At 34.9% G+C, this 20,089-nt stretch overlaps 1 protein-coding gene across 1 annotated transcript in view; it reads right to left on the bottom strand.

Moving 5' to 3' along the window:
- Nucleotides 1-20,089, bottom strand: part of LOC106882753 (SH3 domain-binding protein 5-like) — a 20,960-nt gene continuing 871 nt past the window's right edge. The window contains exons 2-7 of the mRNA XM_089357992.1: nucleotides 7,063-7,125; nucleotides 5,689-5,997; nucleotides 4,599-4,729; nucleotides 4,177-4,219; nucleotides 3,415-3,628; nucleotides 1-2,579 (exon numbers count right to left, since the gene is read on the bottom strand). Of these exons, the coding sequence (XP_089214118.1) occupies nucleotides 2,191-2,579; nucleotides 3,415-3,628; nucleotides 4,177-4,219; nucleotides 4,599-4,729; nucleotides 5,689-5,997; nucleotides 7,063-7,125 (1,149 nt within the window). The 3' untranslated portion in view covers nucleotides 1-2,190. The remainder of the gene's footprint in view (nucleotides 2,580-3,414; nucleotides 3,629-4,176; nucleotides 4,220-4,598; nucleotides 4,730-5,688; nucleotides 5,998-7,062; nucleotides 7,126-20,089) is intronic.

The following is a 20,089-nucleotide window of genomic DNA, read 5'->3' as shown; positions in this document are numbered from 1 at the left end:
TTTAAAGTTTCTTTATAAACATTTTATTTTTATCAAAATATATTTTATATTTTCACTTATTTTCATCGTAAGCGGGGGAGGAAGCTGAGAAAACTGGAGGCGGGGTGAAAATATTTTTCTCCATTCTCTCTCTTACTTTCTCTACCTTTCTCTCTCTCTCTCTCTCTCTCTCTCTCTCTCTCTCTCTCTCTCTCTCTCTCTCTCTCTCTCTCTCTGTATATATGTATGCACATGTATATATACATACATATACGTAAATTTTTATATGCATATATATACATGCACGCATATACATACGCGCATACATACACACACATACACAGACATTTGTACATATATACATATATATATATAAACATATATATATACATACATGCACATAGGTATATATATATATATATATATATATATATATATATATATATATATAAACACATATATATATATGCAAATATATAAACGTAAACATAAATATATAAATGTAAATGCGTGTATATATATATATATATATATATATATATATATATACATACATACATACATACATACATACATACAAATATATATACTCACTCACACGCACACATATATATACAGACATACATACATATATATCTATATACAGACATACATACATATATATATGTATATATATATATACATATATATGTATATATGTATGTATATATATATATACACACATAGACATACAGACATATATATATATAGACATATAGATATATATATATATATATAAATATATATATACATACATACATATACATATATATATGTGTGTGTATGTATGCATGTATGTATGCATGTTTGTATGGATAGATGGATGGATGTATTAAAACAGTTGTATTATTGCCAGATATTACAACAGATTACGAAACAAGTTTTGATTCTACACTTATATTGCATTGAGTACTTTCAAGAGTTATATTATTTTATTCGATACCAGATCGATATTTATAACAACTCCACATCCATACTGACATACATACACCCACATTTAACTTCTTTTTATTTTTTAATCTATCACTCAGTCATTCATACAATCAATAAATATATTTGGTAACTGTGTTAACATAGAAAACTCCGTAGCCTCGTTTTCACTATGATCTTTGGAATAAAAATAATGATAAATCTATTGTTTTGATTCAAATGTGTATTGAGATCAGTTATATTCGTTGTATTTGTAGCAACTCATATTACATTGTTTTCAGAGACTACTTAATATTATATGGCATAGGACATCTGGTATCACAGAATATTCTGTTTGATGTTTCAAATCTAATATATGATACCGTAAAATACCATGTATTACTGGATAACCAGTATCATTTTGGATCACCTAAGATGAAATATTATCTTATATCTAATATGCTGTATTGTCTTATGTCTTCTAACATCTGGTATTTGATATCCTGACAATTTATATCGCAAAACGTCTGATATCTTGAAATCTAGTATGATTTATTTTGTAGTATTTGATATGCTTTAATATTTTATATCACGTGATATCTGATACGTTATATCTTATGCCATCTGACAACTGTTACCAAAGGATATTTGATTTTATGCTATATCAATTTCAGATATGATCTTATACATGACATCACATGCTATCACCTCATAGCTACCATCAACTGGTATCTGATATTGAAAACGTCTATTGCAAGCCCGTTGTTTAAGGTGAGCAGTAGGTCTTGCGATCTCACGCTCTATCTGTGCCTGCCACGAAATCGCACAAATTGAGAGCCTCGTTCGAAGAACCTCTTTTTCTTGTACTTCTGGCTCCCAGAGAATGTGTATCATTTTCTAATTCTCGATGATGTCTGCCGGATTAAAAGCAGGGAAATGTAATATTTTAAAGGATACGTTTAGCTATCCCGTAAGTTTACAAATTGAGGCGGCTTATAAACGATGTGTCTTGTCCTCCCTTGTTGATCGAGCAGACAAAAAAAAGGCAGTTATCTGTTTAGGACTACGCCATTGGTAACCAAAACCGTCTTGGAATAATGCAGACATAGACGGTTTTGTTCCTGAAAGTTAATACACAGCACACGTTTTTCCATGGTTTTTTGATTCATTAATTTCATGAACTGCGTTCAATCCCAGAGCATTCTCTTCGACCACTCTCTGTTTTCAATTTTTATTTTTTCTGGAAACCGATGTCTCCGCTGATCATGCTGACGGTGTAACGTCTATCGTTGTCGATGTTGTTGTTTGTGGCGGTGGTGTTGAGGATGCCGATGTAGGTGTCGCTTTCTTCAGCAGTGTCGGGGAGACTGTCATCTCGTCAGTATATTCTTCATCTGTTGATGTTGACAACGCCGGATCAGTACTCGTATCTTCACTGAAACTCATCTCAGACGAAGACGATCCATCGTCATAATCAGCAACAACACTTTCTACACTCAGACTGTCGACATCATTCCAGTTCCTGCTGGTGCTGTTATTGTTGTTGTTGTGGTTTTCCTTGTCGCAGCTCCTGTTGTTGTCAATCTTTTCCTTGTTATTATTAGCGTCAGTGTCCTTGTCATCGTTAATCGTTGTTGATAATGAACTGGACCCTGAAAAGACAATAATAATAACAATAATAATAATAATAATAATAATAATAATAATAATAATAATAATAATAACTTTTGCCACAAGGGCAGAAATTCTGGGGGAAGGGATGTTCAACTGGTGCCTATTTTATCGACCCCGAAAGGATAAACGGTAAAGTCGACTTCGGCTGAATTTGAACTCAGAACGTAGCGACGGGCGAAATACCGCTAAGCATTTCGTCCGGCGCGCTAACGATTCTACCAGCTCCCTGCCTTTATAATAATAATAATAATAATAATAATAATAATAATAATAATAATAATAATAATAATAATAATAATAATGATAATAATAATAATAATAATAATCCTTTCTATTATAGGCACAAGGCCTGAAATTCGAGGGGAGGGGGCTAGTCAGTTACATCATCCCCAGCGCATAACTGGTACTTATTTCATCGACTCTGAAAGGATGAAAACGAAATCGACCTCGGCAGAATTTGAACTCCGAATGTAAAGACGAACGATATGCCGCTAAGCATTTTGGCAGCATTTTGTCTAATAATAATAATAATAATAATAATAATAATAATAATAATAATAATAGTTTCAAATTTTGGCACAAGGCCAGCATTTTCGGGGAATGAGTGAGTCAATTACATTAACCCCTGTATGAAACTGGTACTTATTTCATCGAACCCCCCGAAAGGATGAAAGGCAAAGTAGAATTCGGTGGAATTTAAGCTCAGAACGTAAAGCCGGAAATCAAAATACCATCAAACAAGAACAAACTCCATCAAACATCATCAAACGTCATCAAACATCATACTACAAGAATGTCAACAAGACTACTCACTTAGCTTTGCCTCAGTTTCGAATTCAGTTGAGTTGTGACGTTCATTATGTTCCGATCCGACACCGGGTTCGCGGGGTAAGTAAAGGAATTCCCTTAATTTACGACGTTTATGAACCTCTTCCGAAATCCTTTCCAAGTTCCTCAGGGCCTCTGAATAGACTGCCTTCATTTGCTGGAGGTTCGCCTGGAGACAATCCACCTTATTCTTTTGTACCTGTAATGAGACAAAACGAGGGAAAATCTTAATTGAAGCTCAAATATCGTGAAGATGACTTTTCTGATGAAATATTTGGAAGGGAGAGGAAGGGCCATTGTTATCTTCACTAAACCAGTTGTTGATGATGATGATGAAGAAGATGGTTTAAGACTATTTTCATGTTACATGTTATAAGTATATGGTATACATTTGATTGTATATGTGGGTGTGTATCTTTTATCTTTTACTTGTATATCTTTATATGTGCATATATATATATATATATATATATATATATATATATATATATATATATATATATATATATATAATTATAAATACATACAATCCATACATATACATATATTTTTATTTTTTACTTGTTTCAGTCATTTCACTGGGGCCATGCTGGAGCATCACCTTGAAGGGTTTGAGTCGAACAACTCGACCCCAGGACTCTTTTTTTTTTTTAAGCGCAGTACTTATTCTATTAGTTTCTTTAGGCGAACCGCTAAGTTACGAGAGCATAAATTTGGAAATGAGAAATATTTGCTTTCTGTACACACCTGGAGAGCTTCTTTCATTTCATTTTTCTTTTCAAAATAAGGTCTGAAAATGTCAGATAATAATAATAATAATGATAATAATAATAATAATAATAATAATAATAATAATAATAATAATAATAATAATAATAATAATAATAATAACAATAACAATAATAATAACGATAATAATAATAATAATAATAATAATAATAATAATAATAATAATGATGATAATAATAATAATAATAATAATAATAATAATAACAATAATAATAATAATAATAATAATAATAATAATAATAATAATAATAATAATAATAATAATAATAATAATAGTGATGATGATGGCGATGACGTAGAGGATGACGACGATGACAATGCTAATGATATAACGATGATGATGATGACGACGACAACAAAGAGGTGGAGAACAATGTTACCTGGATTTGGCGATAGCTTTAGTGTAGAGACGTTCGTATTTCTTAATGGTAACCTCCAGTTCAGAACAAATGGACGCTGTGCGGTGATGCTCTTCTTCACGTTTGCGTTTCTCTCTTTCCGCTTCCATTAACTGAAATATAAGAGAAAGATTTGTCAAACAGAGATATCAGACAAATATCAAACAGATGTCGGAGCACGGCTAACATATTACCAGAACGATATCAAGCAGATGTCAGACGGAACGTCACAAAATAAAGATATATATCAAAAAGACATCTGGTCTATGTGGTTAAAAAAAGATGTTAGTACGACGCTATTGACATTATTTTAGTATATTTCCAAAAGGATGATAATAGAAAGTTATGAGATACGCTAAACAGATGCCATAAACATATGTCAAACAGATGATAAATCGATGTTAACCAGTATTCCGTCAGTTACGACGGTGAGTGTTTCAGCTGGTCCTATCAACGGAACAGCCTGCTCGTGAATTTAACTTGCAAGTGGCTGAGCACTCCACAAACACGAGTACTCTTAACGTAGATTCTCAGGAAGAATGTGACAAAGCTGGCCCTTGGAAATATTATTATTATTATTATTATTATTATTATTATTATTATTATTATTATTATTATTATTATTATTAATATTATTATTATTAAGGCGCCGAACTGGCGGAAGTGTTAGCACGCCGAACTAGTAGAAGTGTTAGCGCGCCGGACGAAATGCTTAGCGGTATTTCGCCCGTCGCTACGTTCTGAATTCAAATGCCATCGAGGTTGACTTTATCTTTCATCCTTTCGGGGTCGATAAAATAAGTACCAGTTGAAAACTGGGGTCGATGTAATCGACTCATCCCCTCCCACAAAAGAGGGTTTTTCAATGAAAAGACTTTGATAAAGCTTGCTGATTGACTGATTGACTGAATGACTAATCAAACAATCGATTAGCTAATTGGTTAGATATTAACTAATTCAACAATAATAAAAGAAGTGAAATAGAACCAGCGCGTGTGTTTAATATTATTATTAACATTATGGCCCACCCGAGATAGAAGTATGCTTTAAGTGAACATCCAAAATAACATACCCGAATAATAGCATGGTTTAATGCTTCCTGAGTTGAAGAAGACAATTCTGAGGTGTGACACTCATCAGAATTCTCTTGCAAAAGTTTCTCTTCTGCTAGCAAGATCGTTTCTTTGGCTGCCTGGTAAATACTATTGGCCGTCTGGAAATGGCGAGCCGCTCGAAGTGTCTCTTCCTGGACGCATTTCGAAATTTCTTTCTTCTCGTAGTAAGCACGTGACAGTGAGATGCTCTTGCGGATGTGTGCCGAGAGTTGGTCCAGTTCGTGTGTTCGGTTGGATAATATGTTTTGGTAGTTGGAACGGGCTTTCTAATAGAAAAAAGAACCAAAACATTAAATAATAATAATAATAATAATAATAATAATAATAATAATAATAATAATAACAATAATAATAATAATAATAATAATAATAACACTCAAGATAGCAGAAAGTGCCACTCAAATCCAAGTCATTCTTCAGTCTGCTAATAGCTTCACTGGATCAAACAGACATTCAATGGACTGACACTCACACACACAAACAAGAGAATGCTGCCCTTCCGTCCATGCCCACCCCCAATCTCTTCATACACAGAGGTATACTCTCAAGCATGCCAATTCACATACACTCAGGTATACTAGAGTAAGTACACTTGAGGGTACCTACACTCATGCACATCTACTTGAAAAATAAGAGAAATAAGAGAAAGATCCACTTGTATCCAATACATTCTCCAGTCTGTTAATCCTATCATTGCTGGATTACAGGTCGTCGTCGACTTACGACCACATTTGGTTCCGACAGACTGGTCGTGAGTCGATTTGGTCGTAAGTTGGTCTATAGGCCTACATAGCTGTGTTTTATATTTTCACATTATTAACGTACATTCTCAGGTAAAAGTCACACACAACATTCTGTATTGTACTACAACAATGTTATTTGTTCGGAGTCTCAAACAGTCTTCTAATAAACAAATACGAGGCTGCCACGATGTCTCCGCGACAGGATATTCATCCAACATTTAGGTTAACCACAGTGGCGATCGAAAACCAAACCAAGGGTAAGCGTTTGTTAGCTGGCGTCACCCGTAGACAGGTTAATTTCTAAGAAATTAAACCCATTAGATTTCAACTGAGCTATATATTATGGCTGCCGGGAGCTGGCGCGCCAATCGTCGTAAAGTCGATCGGTCGTAAGTCGACAACGACCTGTATACACAAACTCAAGTGCATGCTTACACCCATACTCACACTCACAAGCGAGATGAGCACCACTTGCATCAAAGTCTTACTGCATTCCGTTGGTCTCTTCGGTCGATCTTACACACACTCAAGTATACATCCACACTCACATTCACGCTCACACTCAAGATGAGAGAAGGCTTGACTTACATCCAGGTCATTCTCTAATTTGTTAATCTCTTCGCTGGATTCATTTAATCGGTTTAACTCAATCTGAAAAAGAAAAACACAAAGTTAAGAGCCAGATATACATTTGTGTATGTTTTCGTGACATTGTGTGTGTGTGTGTTGTGTTGTGTGTGCGTGCGTGCGCACGTGTTTGTCGCAATAGATAGATAGATAGATAGATAGATAGATAGATAGATAGATAGATAGATAGATAGATAGATAGATAGATAGATAAACAGACAGGCAGATAGATAGATAGATAGATAGATAGATAGATAGATAGATAGATAGATAGATAGATAAACAGACAGGCAGATATATAGATAGATAGATAGATAGATAGATAGATAGATAGATAGATAGATAGATAGTGTTGACTCAAACTCAAGGAAACTGACAAAAGCTCATTGTTTGGAAGCAGAGACTGAAGTGGAAAATGAAGAATTGTTTTTGGTAGCACTTAGCACTTCTACAGTTATTGTTGTTGCTGTTATTGTTAGCGGTGGCAGTGGCTCGGTGGTGGTGGTGGTGTGGTGGTGGTGGTGGTGGTGGTGGTGGTAGTAGTAGTAGTAGTAGTAGTAGTAGTAGTAGTAGTAGTAGTAGTAGTAGTAGTAGTAGTGATGGTAGTGCTGGTGGTGCTGGCGGCGGTGGCGGTGGCGGTGGCGGCGTTAATGTCAACCAAGTGCACCATTCTTCTAGCTTTGTTATTTGAGCAGCAGGGCCGGGGAGAAGCAAGAAACCACACCACCTCTCACCTTACCCTCCACAGTACCCCCTAAAATATCCAGGTTAAGTACATTCCTCCTGCTAAGAAAGAAATTTCAGATAATCAAGATTATCTTTTTTCTTTTCTTTTTTTTTTTTCTTTTTCTGTTCAACATTCAGTACATCACCCTTTCTTTAACTTAGTTATTCCGAATTAAATTCCATTGACCCATTTGAGTTATACCCCTTGGCTCATATTATCTTATTTTTAATTATAAAAACTCTACTAGCCAAAAATTCTTCGTAACTTTGTAATTATATACAAAAAATCTTCGCCAACCAAAGAAAGCCGGTTCGAATACATTGAACTTCACTGACGAAGTCATATTAATCGAAACCTATGTCCATAGCTGTTCTTTTGCTTGCAAACAAGGATCAAACTTTCCACTAACCCGTCACATAATTTTGAAAGATTAATTTTTTTTATTAATTCCTACTCTTTTTTTTTTGGTTATTCTAACAGTTGCCACAAGGTTCTTGTTTGTATTTTTATTTTTATTTTTTCTCTCCAACTAAGAAAAGAAATTTATATTAATAATCTTGTCTCCTACAATATTCAGTACATCCGGTGTTGTAAGGGGATCATGTATCCGTATGTATGTGTGTGTATGTGCACACGTATATATGTGTGTGTATGTAAGTGTGTGTATGTGTGTGTAGGTGAGTGAAAATGAGTATCCATATCTATATCTATATATATATATGTATGTATATAATATGTGTGTGTATGTATGTGTGTATGTATGTATGTATGTATATACACACACATATAGAAATATATACACACGCACAGAAGCGTGCACACACATACATACAAAACGAAAACTTTTATACTCACACACACACACACACATACACATAAGTACTTGTATATAGATATATATGTGCATATATATATATATATATATATATATATATATATATATATATATATATATATACATATATATATATTTGTGTATGTGTATGTATATACACACTCATAGACACACACACACGAACACATACAAATGTATATGTATATATGGGTGTGTCTGCCTCTGTTATGTATGTGTGTGTGTGTGTGTGTGTGTGTGTGTGTGTGTGTGTGTGTGTGTGTGTGTGTGTGTGTGTGTGTGTGTGTGTGTGTGTGTGTGTGTGTGGTTGTCCACATAGGCGAAAATTGAATTGCGTTCATTGGTAAAGTGTAGAGTTACACAAGATTGTCATTAAGCCACGAAGGATGTAGGTACTCCCACGTGGATTAAAGTACAAACTGAAACTGTACTCTCTTTCGGCACCGTGTCCGAAATGCCGGAAATTCTTCTTTCAACAGTATACCAAACTTCCGACATCTAATTTTACCTCCCGCCCCCACCACCACCTTCATATATATACATACATACATACATACATACATACATACATATGCATGTATGAATGTATCTCTGTCTCTCTCAATATATATATATATACACACACACACGCACATATATATGCACATACATACACACATATATATACACATGTATATAAAGTATGTATACATATATATATATATATATATATATATATATATATATATATATATATATATATATATATATATATATATGCGTAGGCGTGGCTGTGTGGTAAGTAGCTTGCTTACGAACCACATGGTTCCGGGTTCAGTTCCACTGCGTGGCACCTTGGGCAAGTGTCTTCTACTATAGCTTCGGGTCGACCAAAGCCTTGTGAGTGGATTTGGTAGACAGAAACTGAAAGCCCGTCGTATATATGTATGTATATATGTTTGTGTGTGTGTGTGTTTGTCGCCCCAACATTGCTTGACAACCGATGCTGGTGTGTAACTTAACAGTTCGGCAAAAGATCCCGATAGAATAAGTACTAGGCTTACAAAGAATAAGTCCTGGGGTCGACTTGCTCGACTAAAGGCCACAGTCAAATGACGGAAACAAGTAAAAGAGCAAAAGAGTATATATACGTATGTATGTATGTATGTATGTATGTATATATATGTGCATATGAGCGTTTGCTTACGTACATATATATACACTTACAGTTTACACCTATGAATAAATCCATAAGTATACATCCCATCATATGCTTACCCCACAATAACACAATGATAATCTATTAATCTAACAAAGTTAAATCGGGATTATATACGTAACTGCGCGCACGCGCGTGCACGTGTCTATATGCACACATGTACATATGTATGTATGTATGCATATACACATACACTCGAGATTATACAAACTGGCAGCAGCAGCAGCAGCAGCAGCAGTAGTAGTAGTAGTAGTAGTAGTAGTAGTAGTAGTTCTCGATGATGATGACGACGATGACAACGATGACGATCTTGATGATGATGATGATGATGATGATGATGATGATGATGATGACGTTTTTGCTGCTGCTGCTGTCTTGAGGCACGACGTTATCTGTTCCACCCGCAACCTGCGCCTCCTCGCTAGCTACCACTAATCTTGTCAGGTATGTAGGCTGGATTAACGGGGATTAGCAAATACCGTTTATGGCTTTAACAACTGGCACTAACTACAACATCACCGAATTATGATACATCGACGGAAACAAACAAAACTGTTGGCGTATTAGCCTCAAGAGCAACGTCCGTTGAACATTACGTTACACCAAAACTTGTTAACGGCCTAATCTCTCTCAAATCACACCCTGCACTCTTGTGTACGTATATATGTACTTATGAACGAATGAAGGAGACCTATTAACCAATGAAGGAAACCTATGCACGAATGAAGAAGTCCTATGAACGAATGAAAGAAACCTATTAACGAATGAAGGAGTCCTATGAATCATTGAATGAGACCTATGAACGAATGAAGGAGAACTAGGAATCAGTGAACGAGGCCTATTAACGAATGAAGGAGACATGAATCAGTGAAGGAAACCTATGAACCAATGAAGGAGGCCTCTACGTGGTAGAGAGACCGACTAGAAATAGCAACAAGATATATACACGATATGTTGTTTGAATATATTTTGAAATATTATACGAAAACTACCTGGAAAACGCTTGACTTTATATCTCCTTTGCTAAGAAATCGTACGTGCTACAAGTGCAAAAACGGCTGTTTCAAGCTCACGTTTTCAATTTCATATACAGGGTAGACGGGTGTGAATGTGTGTGTGAGGGAAAGAAAGATAGAGAGAGAAAGTGAGAGAGAGAGAGAGAGAGAGAGAGAGAGAGAGAGAGAGAGAGAGAAAGAGGTATAGAGGGAGAATGTTGATGAGGAAGACCAATACGTGACAGCATGACCTGGAGGAAACAATTGCTTGATCTCATCGTACTGTCTTATATAGACATGTTTGTGTCAGCCAACGAGGGAGCTCTCTATATACCAATCAGATGATTAGAAATGTAACCAAATATACCTCATACGACACCGTAGTCTTACAGAAGGAGAGGAGACATACACATGGATGAAAACGGATTATGTTTTTAACCCTTTGGCATTCAGATTACTCTGTCAAATGTAATGCAGTGTTTAGAATTAATCATGACCTATCTCATAGCTCCAAGATTTCGATGATGTCATTGTTTATTTTATGAATAACATTGTAGGGTCGGTGTAACAGGCCAGACCTAGTTGGTATGAACATAAAACAGGTAGAATATTTGGGCTAGACATGGCCGTTTTAAATGCTAAAGGGTTAAACGAAGGCAGGATGGTCACAGTTTGAATGTCTTTGACCATCAGGGTTGACCAGAATTTAAACATCAACTTGTCATGCAGTGGTTATGATGACTTCCTAATTTAAGTTGTCACAAGATTAATGGCGTAGTTGGATGGGGCAGTCCGTCACGGGTGGCGCTTTTATGCTGAGGTACAGCACATGTAGGCCTGTTGTATGAGCTTATATTGGCTTGGGGACCTGGTGGTGGAGGATAGCAAATTGAAAGGCTGCCACGGGCGGCACACACAGTAGCTATGTCTCTGCACATAGCTAATTTTTGAAGTCGTGTGGCCTCCATGGCTTTCTGCAAAGGCATTTGTAATATAAAGGAAGACAAGGAAACAAATTTGCTTCCACGTGGTATTGAAACCGGGAAGTTCTTTGTTCTTAATTACAATTGTAATTATTACAAATTATAATTATTATAACAACTTTAATTACGATAATAGTTACTAATAATAGAATTGTGACCAAGGCGGAGAGCTGGCAGAAACGTTATCACGCCGAGCGAAATGCTTAGCGCTATTATGTCTGTCTTTACGCTCTGAGTTCAAATTCCGCCGAAGTCGACTTTGCCTTTCATCCTTTCGGGTCGATAAATTAAGTACCAGTTACGCACTGGCGTCGATGTAATCGACTTAATCCCTTTATCTGTCCTTGTTTGTCCCCTCTATGTTTAGCCCCTTGTGGGCAATAAAGAAATAAAAAACATTGGCACGCCGAGCGAAATGCTTAGCGGTATTTCGTGTGTCTTTACGTTCTGAGTTCAAATTCCGCCGAGGTAGACTTTACCTTTCATCTTTTCGGGGTCGATAAATTAAGCACCAGTTGCGTACTGGAGATCGATCTAATCGACTGGCCCCCTCCCCTCAAATTTCAGGCCTTGTGCTTATAGTAGAAAAAACAGTTATAAGACTGTGGCTGCACTGTGCCTATAGATTCTGAGTTCGAACTTATCCTGAGTAAACTTTGCACTTTTTTGTCCCGAGGTCGACAACAAAAGTACCTGTCTATTATGGTCGACTAAGGACTTGAATGTAATGCTCCAGTATGGCCAGTGTCCAAGAAAAGAAACCAGTAAAATAATAAAAGTATTTGTATATGCTCATGGCCGCTAATTCTCACCGGTACACACACATGCACACATACATGCATGCATATACGCACACACACAAACACTAACACCTACCCACACATATGCAGACATATGTGTACACACAGAGACATATAGACAACCATACACAGACACCAACATATATATGTATATATGTATATATACATATATATATATATATATATATATATATACGCATACATGCATATAGACAAACACATATACAAATACAGATACACACATATACATATACACACGCATACATACACACACATACCAACAAGGGTGATAGGAAGAGAAAGGAGTACAAGAGAGGTGTGCAAAAATATCAGACCAACAAGAGAAACCTAATTAAAATAATCAGAGCAACAAAGATCAGACCAGCAGGAGGAACCTCATTAAAATAATCAGTAAAAATGGTGTTATCTTTATCGGTCAGAGTTCAAAAATCACATCACGAGGTTTTGACCAGGCGACGCATAGTGCCATAGTGCTATGGTGCAATGGTGTCATTGTTCACCTGATAGATAACAGAGTCCCACACGGTGCACACGAAACCTTGAATGCCTGATCATAATGCACACGCAAAAATAAGGGATGATTGGTCGATATTTATGATAGGAGTTGAGCACGACGGACGAAATGCTGTTAAACATTTCGTCCGAGTTCAAATTCTACCGGGGTCGACTTTGCGGTTTATCCTTCCGGGGGAACGATAAAATAAGTACCAGTTGAACACTGGGGGTTCGCTTTAATTGACTTATCCCTCCCCCAAACCTGGTGACCTTCAGCCATAATTTGAAGCCGATATTTATAACAGGAGTTTATCTAAATAGAATATAGTGGTGGGGGGTCGTGGTCGTAGTCGTGGTGGTCGTCGTGGTCGTCGTGGTAAGGATAGGAGAATGGATGGATGGACGGACGGACGGACGGACGGACGAACGGACAGATGGATGAACGGACGGCTGGATGGATGGACGGATGGATGGATCGATGGATAAACGCACACACACACGTTAAGAAACAGGAAGAAAAAGTATCCAACATCCGGAAGGTGAATTATTGATTCTTTAATAGAAGTATGTTAATTATGGATGACATTCTCGTTAGCTATAATGGTGGATTGTTCTTTGTCAATATACTACTTGTTGAATAATTGTTGACACTGGTCAACGTGAAACCATGGGTTCGTGTATATTGACTTAAATTCCAATAATTATACGCGCACATGTGTGTCTGTAGTGTGTAGTGTATATATACACACACACACAAACACATGTATATGAATGTATGTTTTCGAATGCATGTATGGGTTTATGCGTGCGCGTATGTATGTGTACATATGTGTGTGTGTGTGTTTGTCTGTGCATGCGTATGTGTGTACGCGCGCGCGTATTTGTTAAATTGATGTTATACCAAAACCTGGTTTTAAAATAACAGCGGATCATTTCCTGAAGGGCTGACTCAAAACCACACAAGCACTCACATACATACATACATACGTACATATGCGTGTATATATATATATATATACACACACACATATATATATACATATATATATATATATATATATATATATATATACACGGTATATATGTGCGTGTGTGCGTGTGTATGCAGATATGTATGTACTATGTAACCGTTACGTCGGTATGAAACCGTATGTAACCTTTACAAGCTACCACAAGATGTCATTTAACTGCCCACCACTCCCCTGTTCAGAGAGGCTCTGGACAACTGTGACGACTATGTTTAAAACTGTATATAACAATAACTGTTTTGGGGTGTTTTTACATGGCTTAAGCACATTGTGCTTTTCTGCTGCCAATGAATTTGGTTTGATTTGATTTGATTATTTTCAGCCATATTGACATGACGTAACCTTGACATTAACAATGTTATAAACTCACCAAACATTATTACAGCCATTGTTAAACCCTAAGAGCCAAAATTGTCACAGCTTTGACGTAAAAGCACTTAACTTTTATCGACAGACTTTTTGTTGTTGTTGTTGTTGTTGTTGTTGTTGCCCGTCGCCATCCCCACCACTACCACTTTCATCATCATCATCGTCATCTCGTCTTTGATTTACAGTCTGTTGTTAGTGGCGGCGTCGGTCGTATTCTTGTCAATCATTCTGTTATTGTCATCATGGACTGTCTGTTGCATTTATTGTAATTATTGTTGTTGTTGTTGTTGTTGTTGTGGTGGTGGTGGTGGTAGTGGGGGAGGGTCTTTATTGTTGTCGCTGTTGAAAATGATTCAATATTATGATCGATTTACGTCAATTCCAACAATGAGATACTCAACAGCAACACCGACATCGAAACTCGGGAAGTACTATTACTGTATGCGCGTAAATAAATAAATAAATATATATATATATATATATATATATATATATATATATATATATATATATATATATATATATATATATATATATATATATATATATATATATATGTATATATATATATATATATATATAAACATATATATATAAACACATATATATTAATATATATATATATATATGCATATATATATATATATATATATATATATATATATATTACTATATATAGAATATAAGTATATGTATGTATATATATATATATATATATATATATATATATATATATATATATAGGTATGTGCATGTTTGTTTCTTCATGTATAGATATATTGATTTATATACATATATGTATAGTAATATATATGTATATATATATATATATATATATATATATATATATATATATATATATATATATATATATATGTATGTATGTATATATATATATATATATATGTGTGTGTGTGTGTGTGTGTGTGTAATATATATACATATACATGCACATACACACATACTCACACACCCATATATATACATACATGCGTACGTACATAGATATATTCGTACGTATATATACATGCATATGTACATATATGCGTATAGTTAGGTAATTTGACAGATTGACACACAGACAGACACATAGATAGATCGATCGATCGATGGATAGATAGATAGATAGATAGATAGATAGATAGGGTTACATGTATACACGCATATACATATACATACATATATACATACCACCTCCCTCAACACACACAATATGTATACGTGAGTCTTTACGTCTTTAAATTTTGGGTGTGTCAAATCTCAGGTAATTTATGCTCTGCAAGCATACGTCACCTGCGACAAGCGTGTGAATGATCGCCTTCCCCAACGGGCGTATACACTGCTGAATAATGGAGCTATCTATAAATAGAAGATCTGAATATGCTAAATATTCAAGGTTTTTTGTTGTTGTTTTTTAACAATATATATAATGGTAATTACACACGTGCATATGACTGTTGTCACTGACGTATTTACACTTAAGGTAAACAAATATACACAGATATATTTGCACCGTGTCGTTTAGGACGACGAGGGTTCCAGTTGAGCCGATTAACGAAACAGCCTGCTCGTAAAATTAACGTGCAAATGGCTGAGCAGTCCTTAACCTAATTTTCAGGGAGAATCGGCGTGACACGGAATGCGATACGGCTGGCCCTTTGAAATTCAAGTATAACTGATTTTTGCCAGCTAAGTGAACTGGAGCGGCGTGAAATAAAGTGTCTTGCTCAATGACAAAACGCGCCGCCGGGAATTGAACTCACGACCTTACGATCGCGAGCCGCGTACTCTAACCACAAAGCCACGCGCCTTCACACGCACACACAAGAGTATGAAGGCACATAGCCTAATGATTAGCGTACTGAGCTACTCATTGGGATCGTGAAGCCGATACTCGGACAGCACAGCACCCAATATATTTTACTTAGCGTACTCGTCTGAAAATGTAGGTACTTGCGAAGTGACACCTAAAGGCCGAAACTTCGAAGTCACTATCAATACTATTCTTGTTAAGGAATAGTGAATTTGTACTCTACAAAAAGCATTGAGTAATATTTCCGTTTAATGTTAAATTATATTTATTATTAAGTAAAACAAATATTCATATATATATATATATATATATATATATATATATATATATATATATATATATATATATATATATATATATATATATATATATATATAAATTCAAAAAGGGATAAAACTCTTTTACAAGAATTTTATCAAGAAGCCAGTGTGTAAAAAAATTCATGGACAATACTGTGCTGATGAACGAAATCTAGATTCATTCTAGTAATCGCGAAATCGGCCGATACACAGTTAAGTTTATTTAAAAGAAAGTTGGTCGTCTTCTGTTGGTTGTTTTTCCTCGCATTAGGTACTAAATGTGGTTATTTTGAGAAGTCCACTGTGTGGCGTTATTATTTTCTGTAATAATGCCCTTTATATAAATATATATATATATATATATATATATATATATATATATATATATATATATCTTTAAACTCTTAAAACACTTACCCAAGGTACCTCACAGTGGGACTGAACCCGGAACAATGCATTTCGGAAACAAACTTCTTACCATACAACCACATGTATACATGTGTGTGTGTGTGTGTATGTGTGTGTGTGTGTGTGTGTGTGTGTGTAATTACTAATGTAGTGTAGTTAGAGTAAAGCATCGTGTGAGATTTTAGGTAAAAACTGAAAAATGATCAAAAGCCAATATAACTGAAATTAAGTTAACGGAGAAAAAATAACGCGGTTTATTTTAACTTTAATCACTATATTTCGAGTTAAAAACTCTTTCTCAGGAAAACATGGAGAATGATCATATCTAAGCAAACGATATAGGTCAACATCGTCTTCCAAGTTTTCCTGACGCGGTGGTTTTTAACTCGAAATATAGAAATATAAAGTAAAGTGTAACGCATTGTTTTGTCCTCATTAATTTAATTTCAGTTATATTAGCTTCTGAATAATTTCAACGATAAATATAACACGATGCATTTCGCTTCCAATATTACGCTAATATAAATAAGGTTATCATTTTAAAGCATGTTTAAGAATAACTACGGAATACTTGCTTTTGGGATAACTGTATACTGAGAGGCGAGTAAAATTTATTTAAAATTTATTGTGAAGGTGTTGACAAGGACTTCAAGTTTTAATCTACAGCTAATTCAACAAGTCAGGTGTACGTATGTGAACATATATATGCTTATACACACAAACACACATACACACATACATATATACATATATATACATATATATATATATATATATATATATATATATATATATATATAGATAGATAGATAGATAGATAGATAGATAGATATAGGCGCAGGCGTGGCTGTGTGGTAAGAAGCTTACTTCCCAACTACATGGTTCCAGGTTCAGTACCACGCAGTAGCACCTAGGGCAAGTGTCTTCTACCAAAGCTTTGTGAGTGCATTTGGTAGGCAGAAACTGAAAGAATCCCCTCTTATTTTTATATATATATATATATAAATAAGAGGGGATTCTTTGTGAGTGCATTTGGTAGGCAGAAACTGAAAGAATCCCCTCTTATTTATATATATATATATATATATATATATATATATATATATATATATATATATATAAATAAGAGGGGATTCTTTCAGTTTCTGCCTACCAAATGCACTCACAAGGCTTTGGTATATATACATATATATATATGTATATATTCATTTATTTAATTATTTATGTGTGTCTTTGTGTCTATGTTTCTCCCCCTCCACCACCACCAACACCACCATCGCTGGACAACTGATGTTGGTGCGCTTACGTCCCCGTAACTTAGTGGTTCGGCAAAAGACACAGATAAAATAAGTATTGGACTTACTAAAGAATAAGTCCTGAGGTCGATTTCGACGACTAAAAAACAAAAATCATTTTAGGCGGTGCTCCAGCATGGCCACAATCAAATGACTCAAACAAATAAAAGAATAAAAGAATATATATATATATATATATATATATATATATATGTATATGTATATATATATATATGTGTGTGTGTGTGTGTGTGTGTGTGTGTGTGTGTGTGTGTGTGTGTGTGTGCAACATATATACACACATTGTTCTATATTTAGGTATCGCAAAAACATAGACATATTACCATACATCCTTGAGATAAAAATATCTAAAACCTAATGTTTGTCATATTGAAAAGCAAACAGGATTTCTATATCCGGGCATAAGTTCTTTTGTCACTCAGGGAATATTTTAATTGACTAGCGGCGGATGTACACAATGAACAACCACTTTCGATTCTCTGAAGCTCAACAGTTTTGTAATCTTGTTTGACTACCGCGTACAGAAAATACATATATATGTCCTTGTATACGCGCGCTTGCACACACACACACACACAGCACATATATATATATACATATACATCTCACTTCTTGGTATTTTTTCGGAACTAAATTTTTAATATTTAAGTCACCTGAAGAAAACGGTCTTTTTTTTTTCATGATGTAATCCAATTGTAAATCAATAATAATAAAAACGCGTTTGGAACAGCTGTAGTGAACACACAAACAAACAAACATATATGTATATATATATAATATTAATATCAAGTATACGGGATAGAATCAGGTACTTGAATGATATGTTCTAGGTTGTGTCGAATTAAACTGTAGAGATAAAACTAAAATCTATTTGGGGTACTAACTTCGCAAATTCCTCACCAAAAAAGATGGCTTCTTTTTGCTGTATTTTCTTTAATACATTCATGTTAAATTCGCCGCCAGTTTCCTCAAGAGACCGTTTTTATTTTGTGGTCCCAAATAATACCTAGTCGCTACATTCTGAGTTCAAATTCTGCCGAGATCGACTTTACCTTTCATCCTTTCGGGGTCCATACATTAAGTATCAGTTGATATATATATATATATATATATATATATATATAATACAAAGGATATATAAGCATGTATACACACATATATGTACATACTTACATCTACATGTGTATATAGATGCATATTAGGGTACAAGATGTTAGAAAAATGAACTACAGACAACGGAACGAACACATAGGAAAACTAATAACCACTTGGAATTATTCCTTCATCAGCTGCCCCTATTCTAAACTAGGCGTTTCGAAGATAAGGCTGGACGCACTCTTAGAATAGTTTCTTCCTGAGTATATACATATATATATGTATGTATGTATGTATGTATGTATGTATGTATGTATGTATGCATGTACGTATGTATGTATGTATGTATGTATGTACGTATGTTTGTATGTACGTATGTTTGTATGTATGTCTATGTGTGTATGTATGTTAGTATGTATATGTATGTGTATGTATATGTGTTTATGCATATGTGTGTATATGTGTATGTATATATGTGTGTATATGTGTAAGTGTATGTATGTGAATATATGTGTGTGTGTTTGTATGTATGTCATTATTCAGTTTGTTTCAAGATTTCTTGCCAATAGAGAAAGAACCGGTTTCTAA

The sequence above is a fragment of the Octopus bimaculoides genome, chromosome 9, assembly GCF_046866305.1.
Source record: "Octopus bimaculoides isolate indiv1 chromosome 9, ASM4686630v1, whole genome shotgun sequence".
NCBI classification, from domain to species: domain Eukaryota; kingdom Metazoa; phylum Mollusca; class Cephalopoda; order Octopoda; family Octopodidae; genus Octopus; species Octopus bimaculoides.
This window is presented reverse-complemented; position numbering and strand designations above follow the sequence as displayed.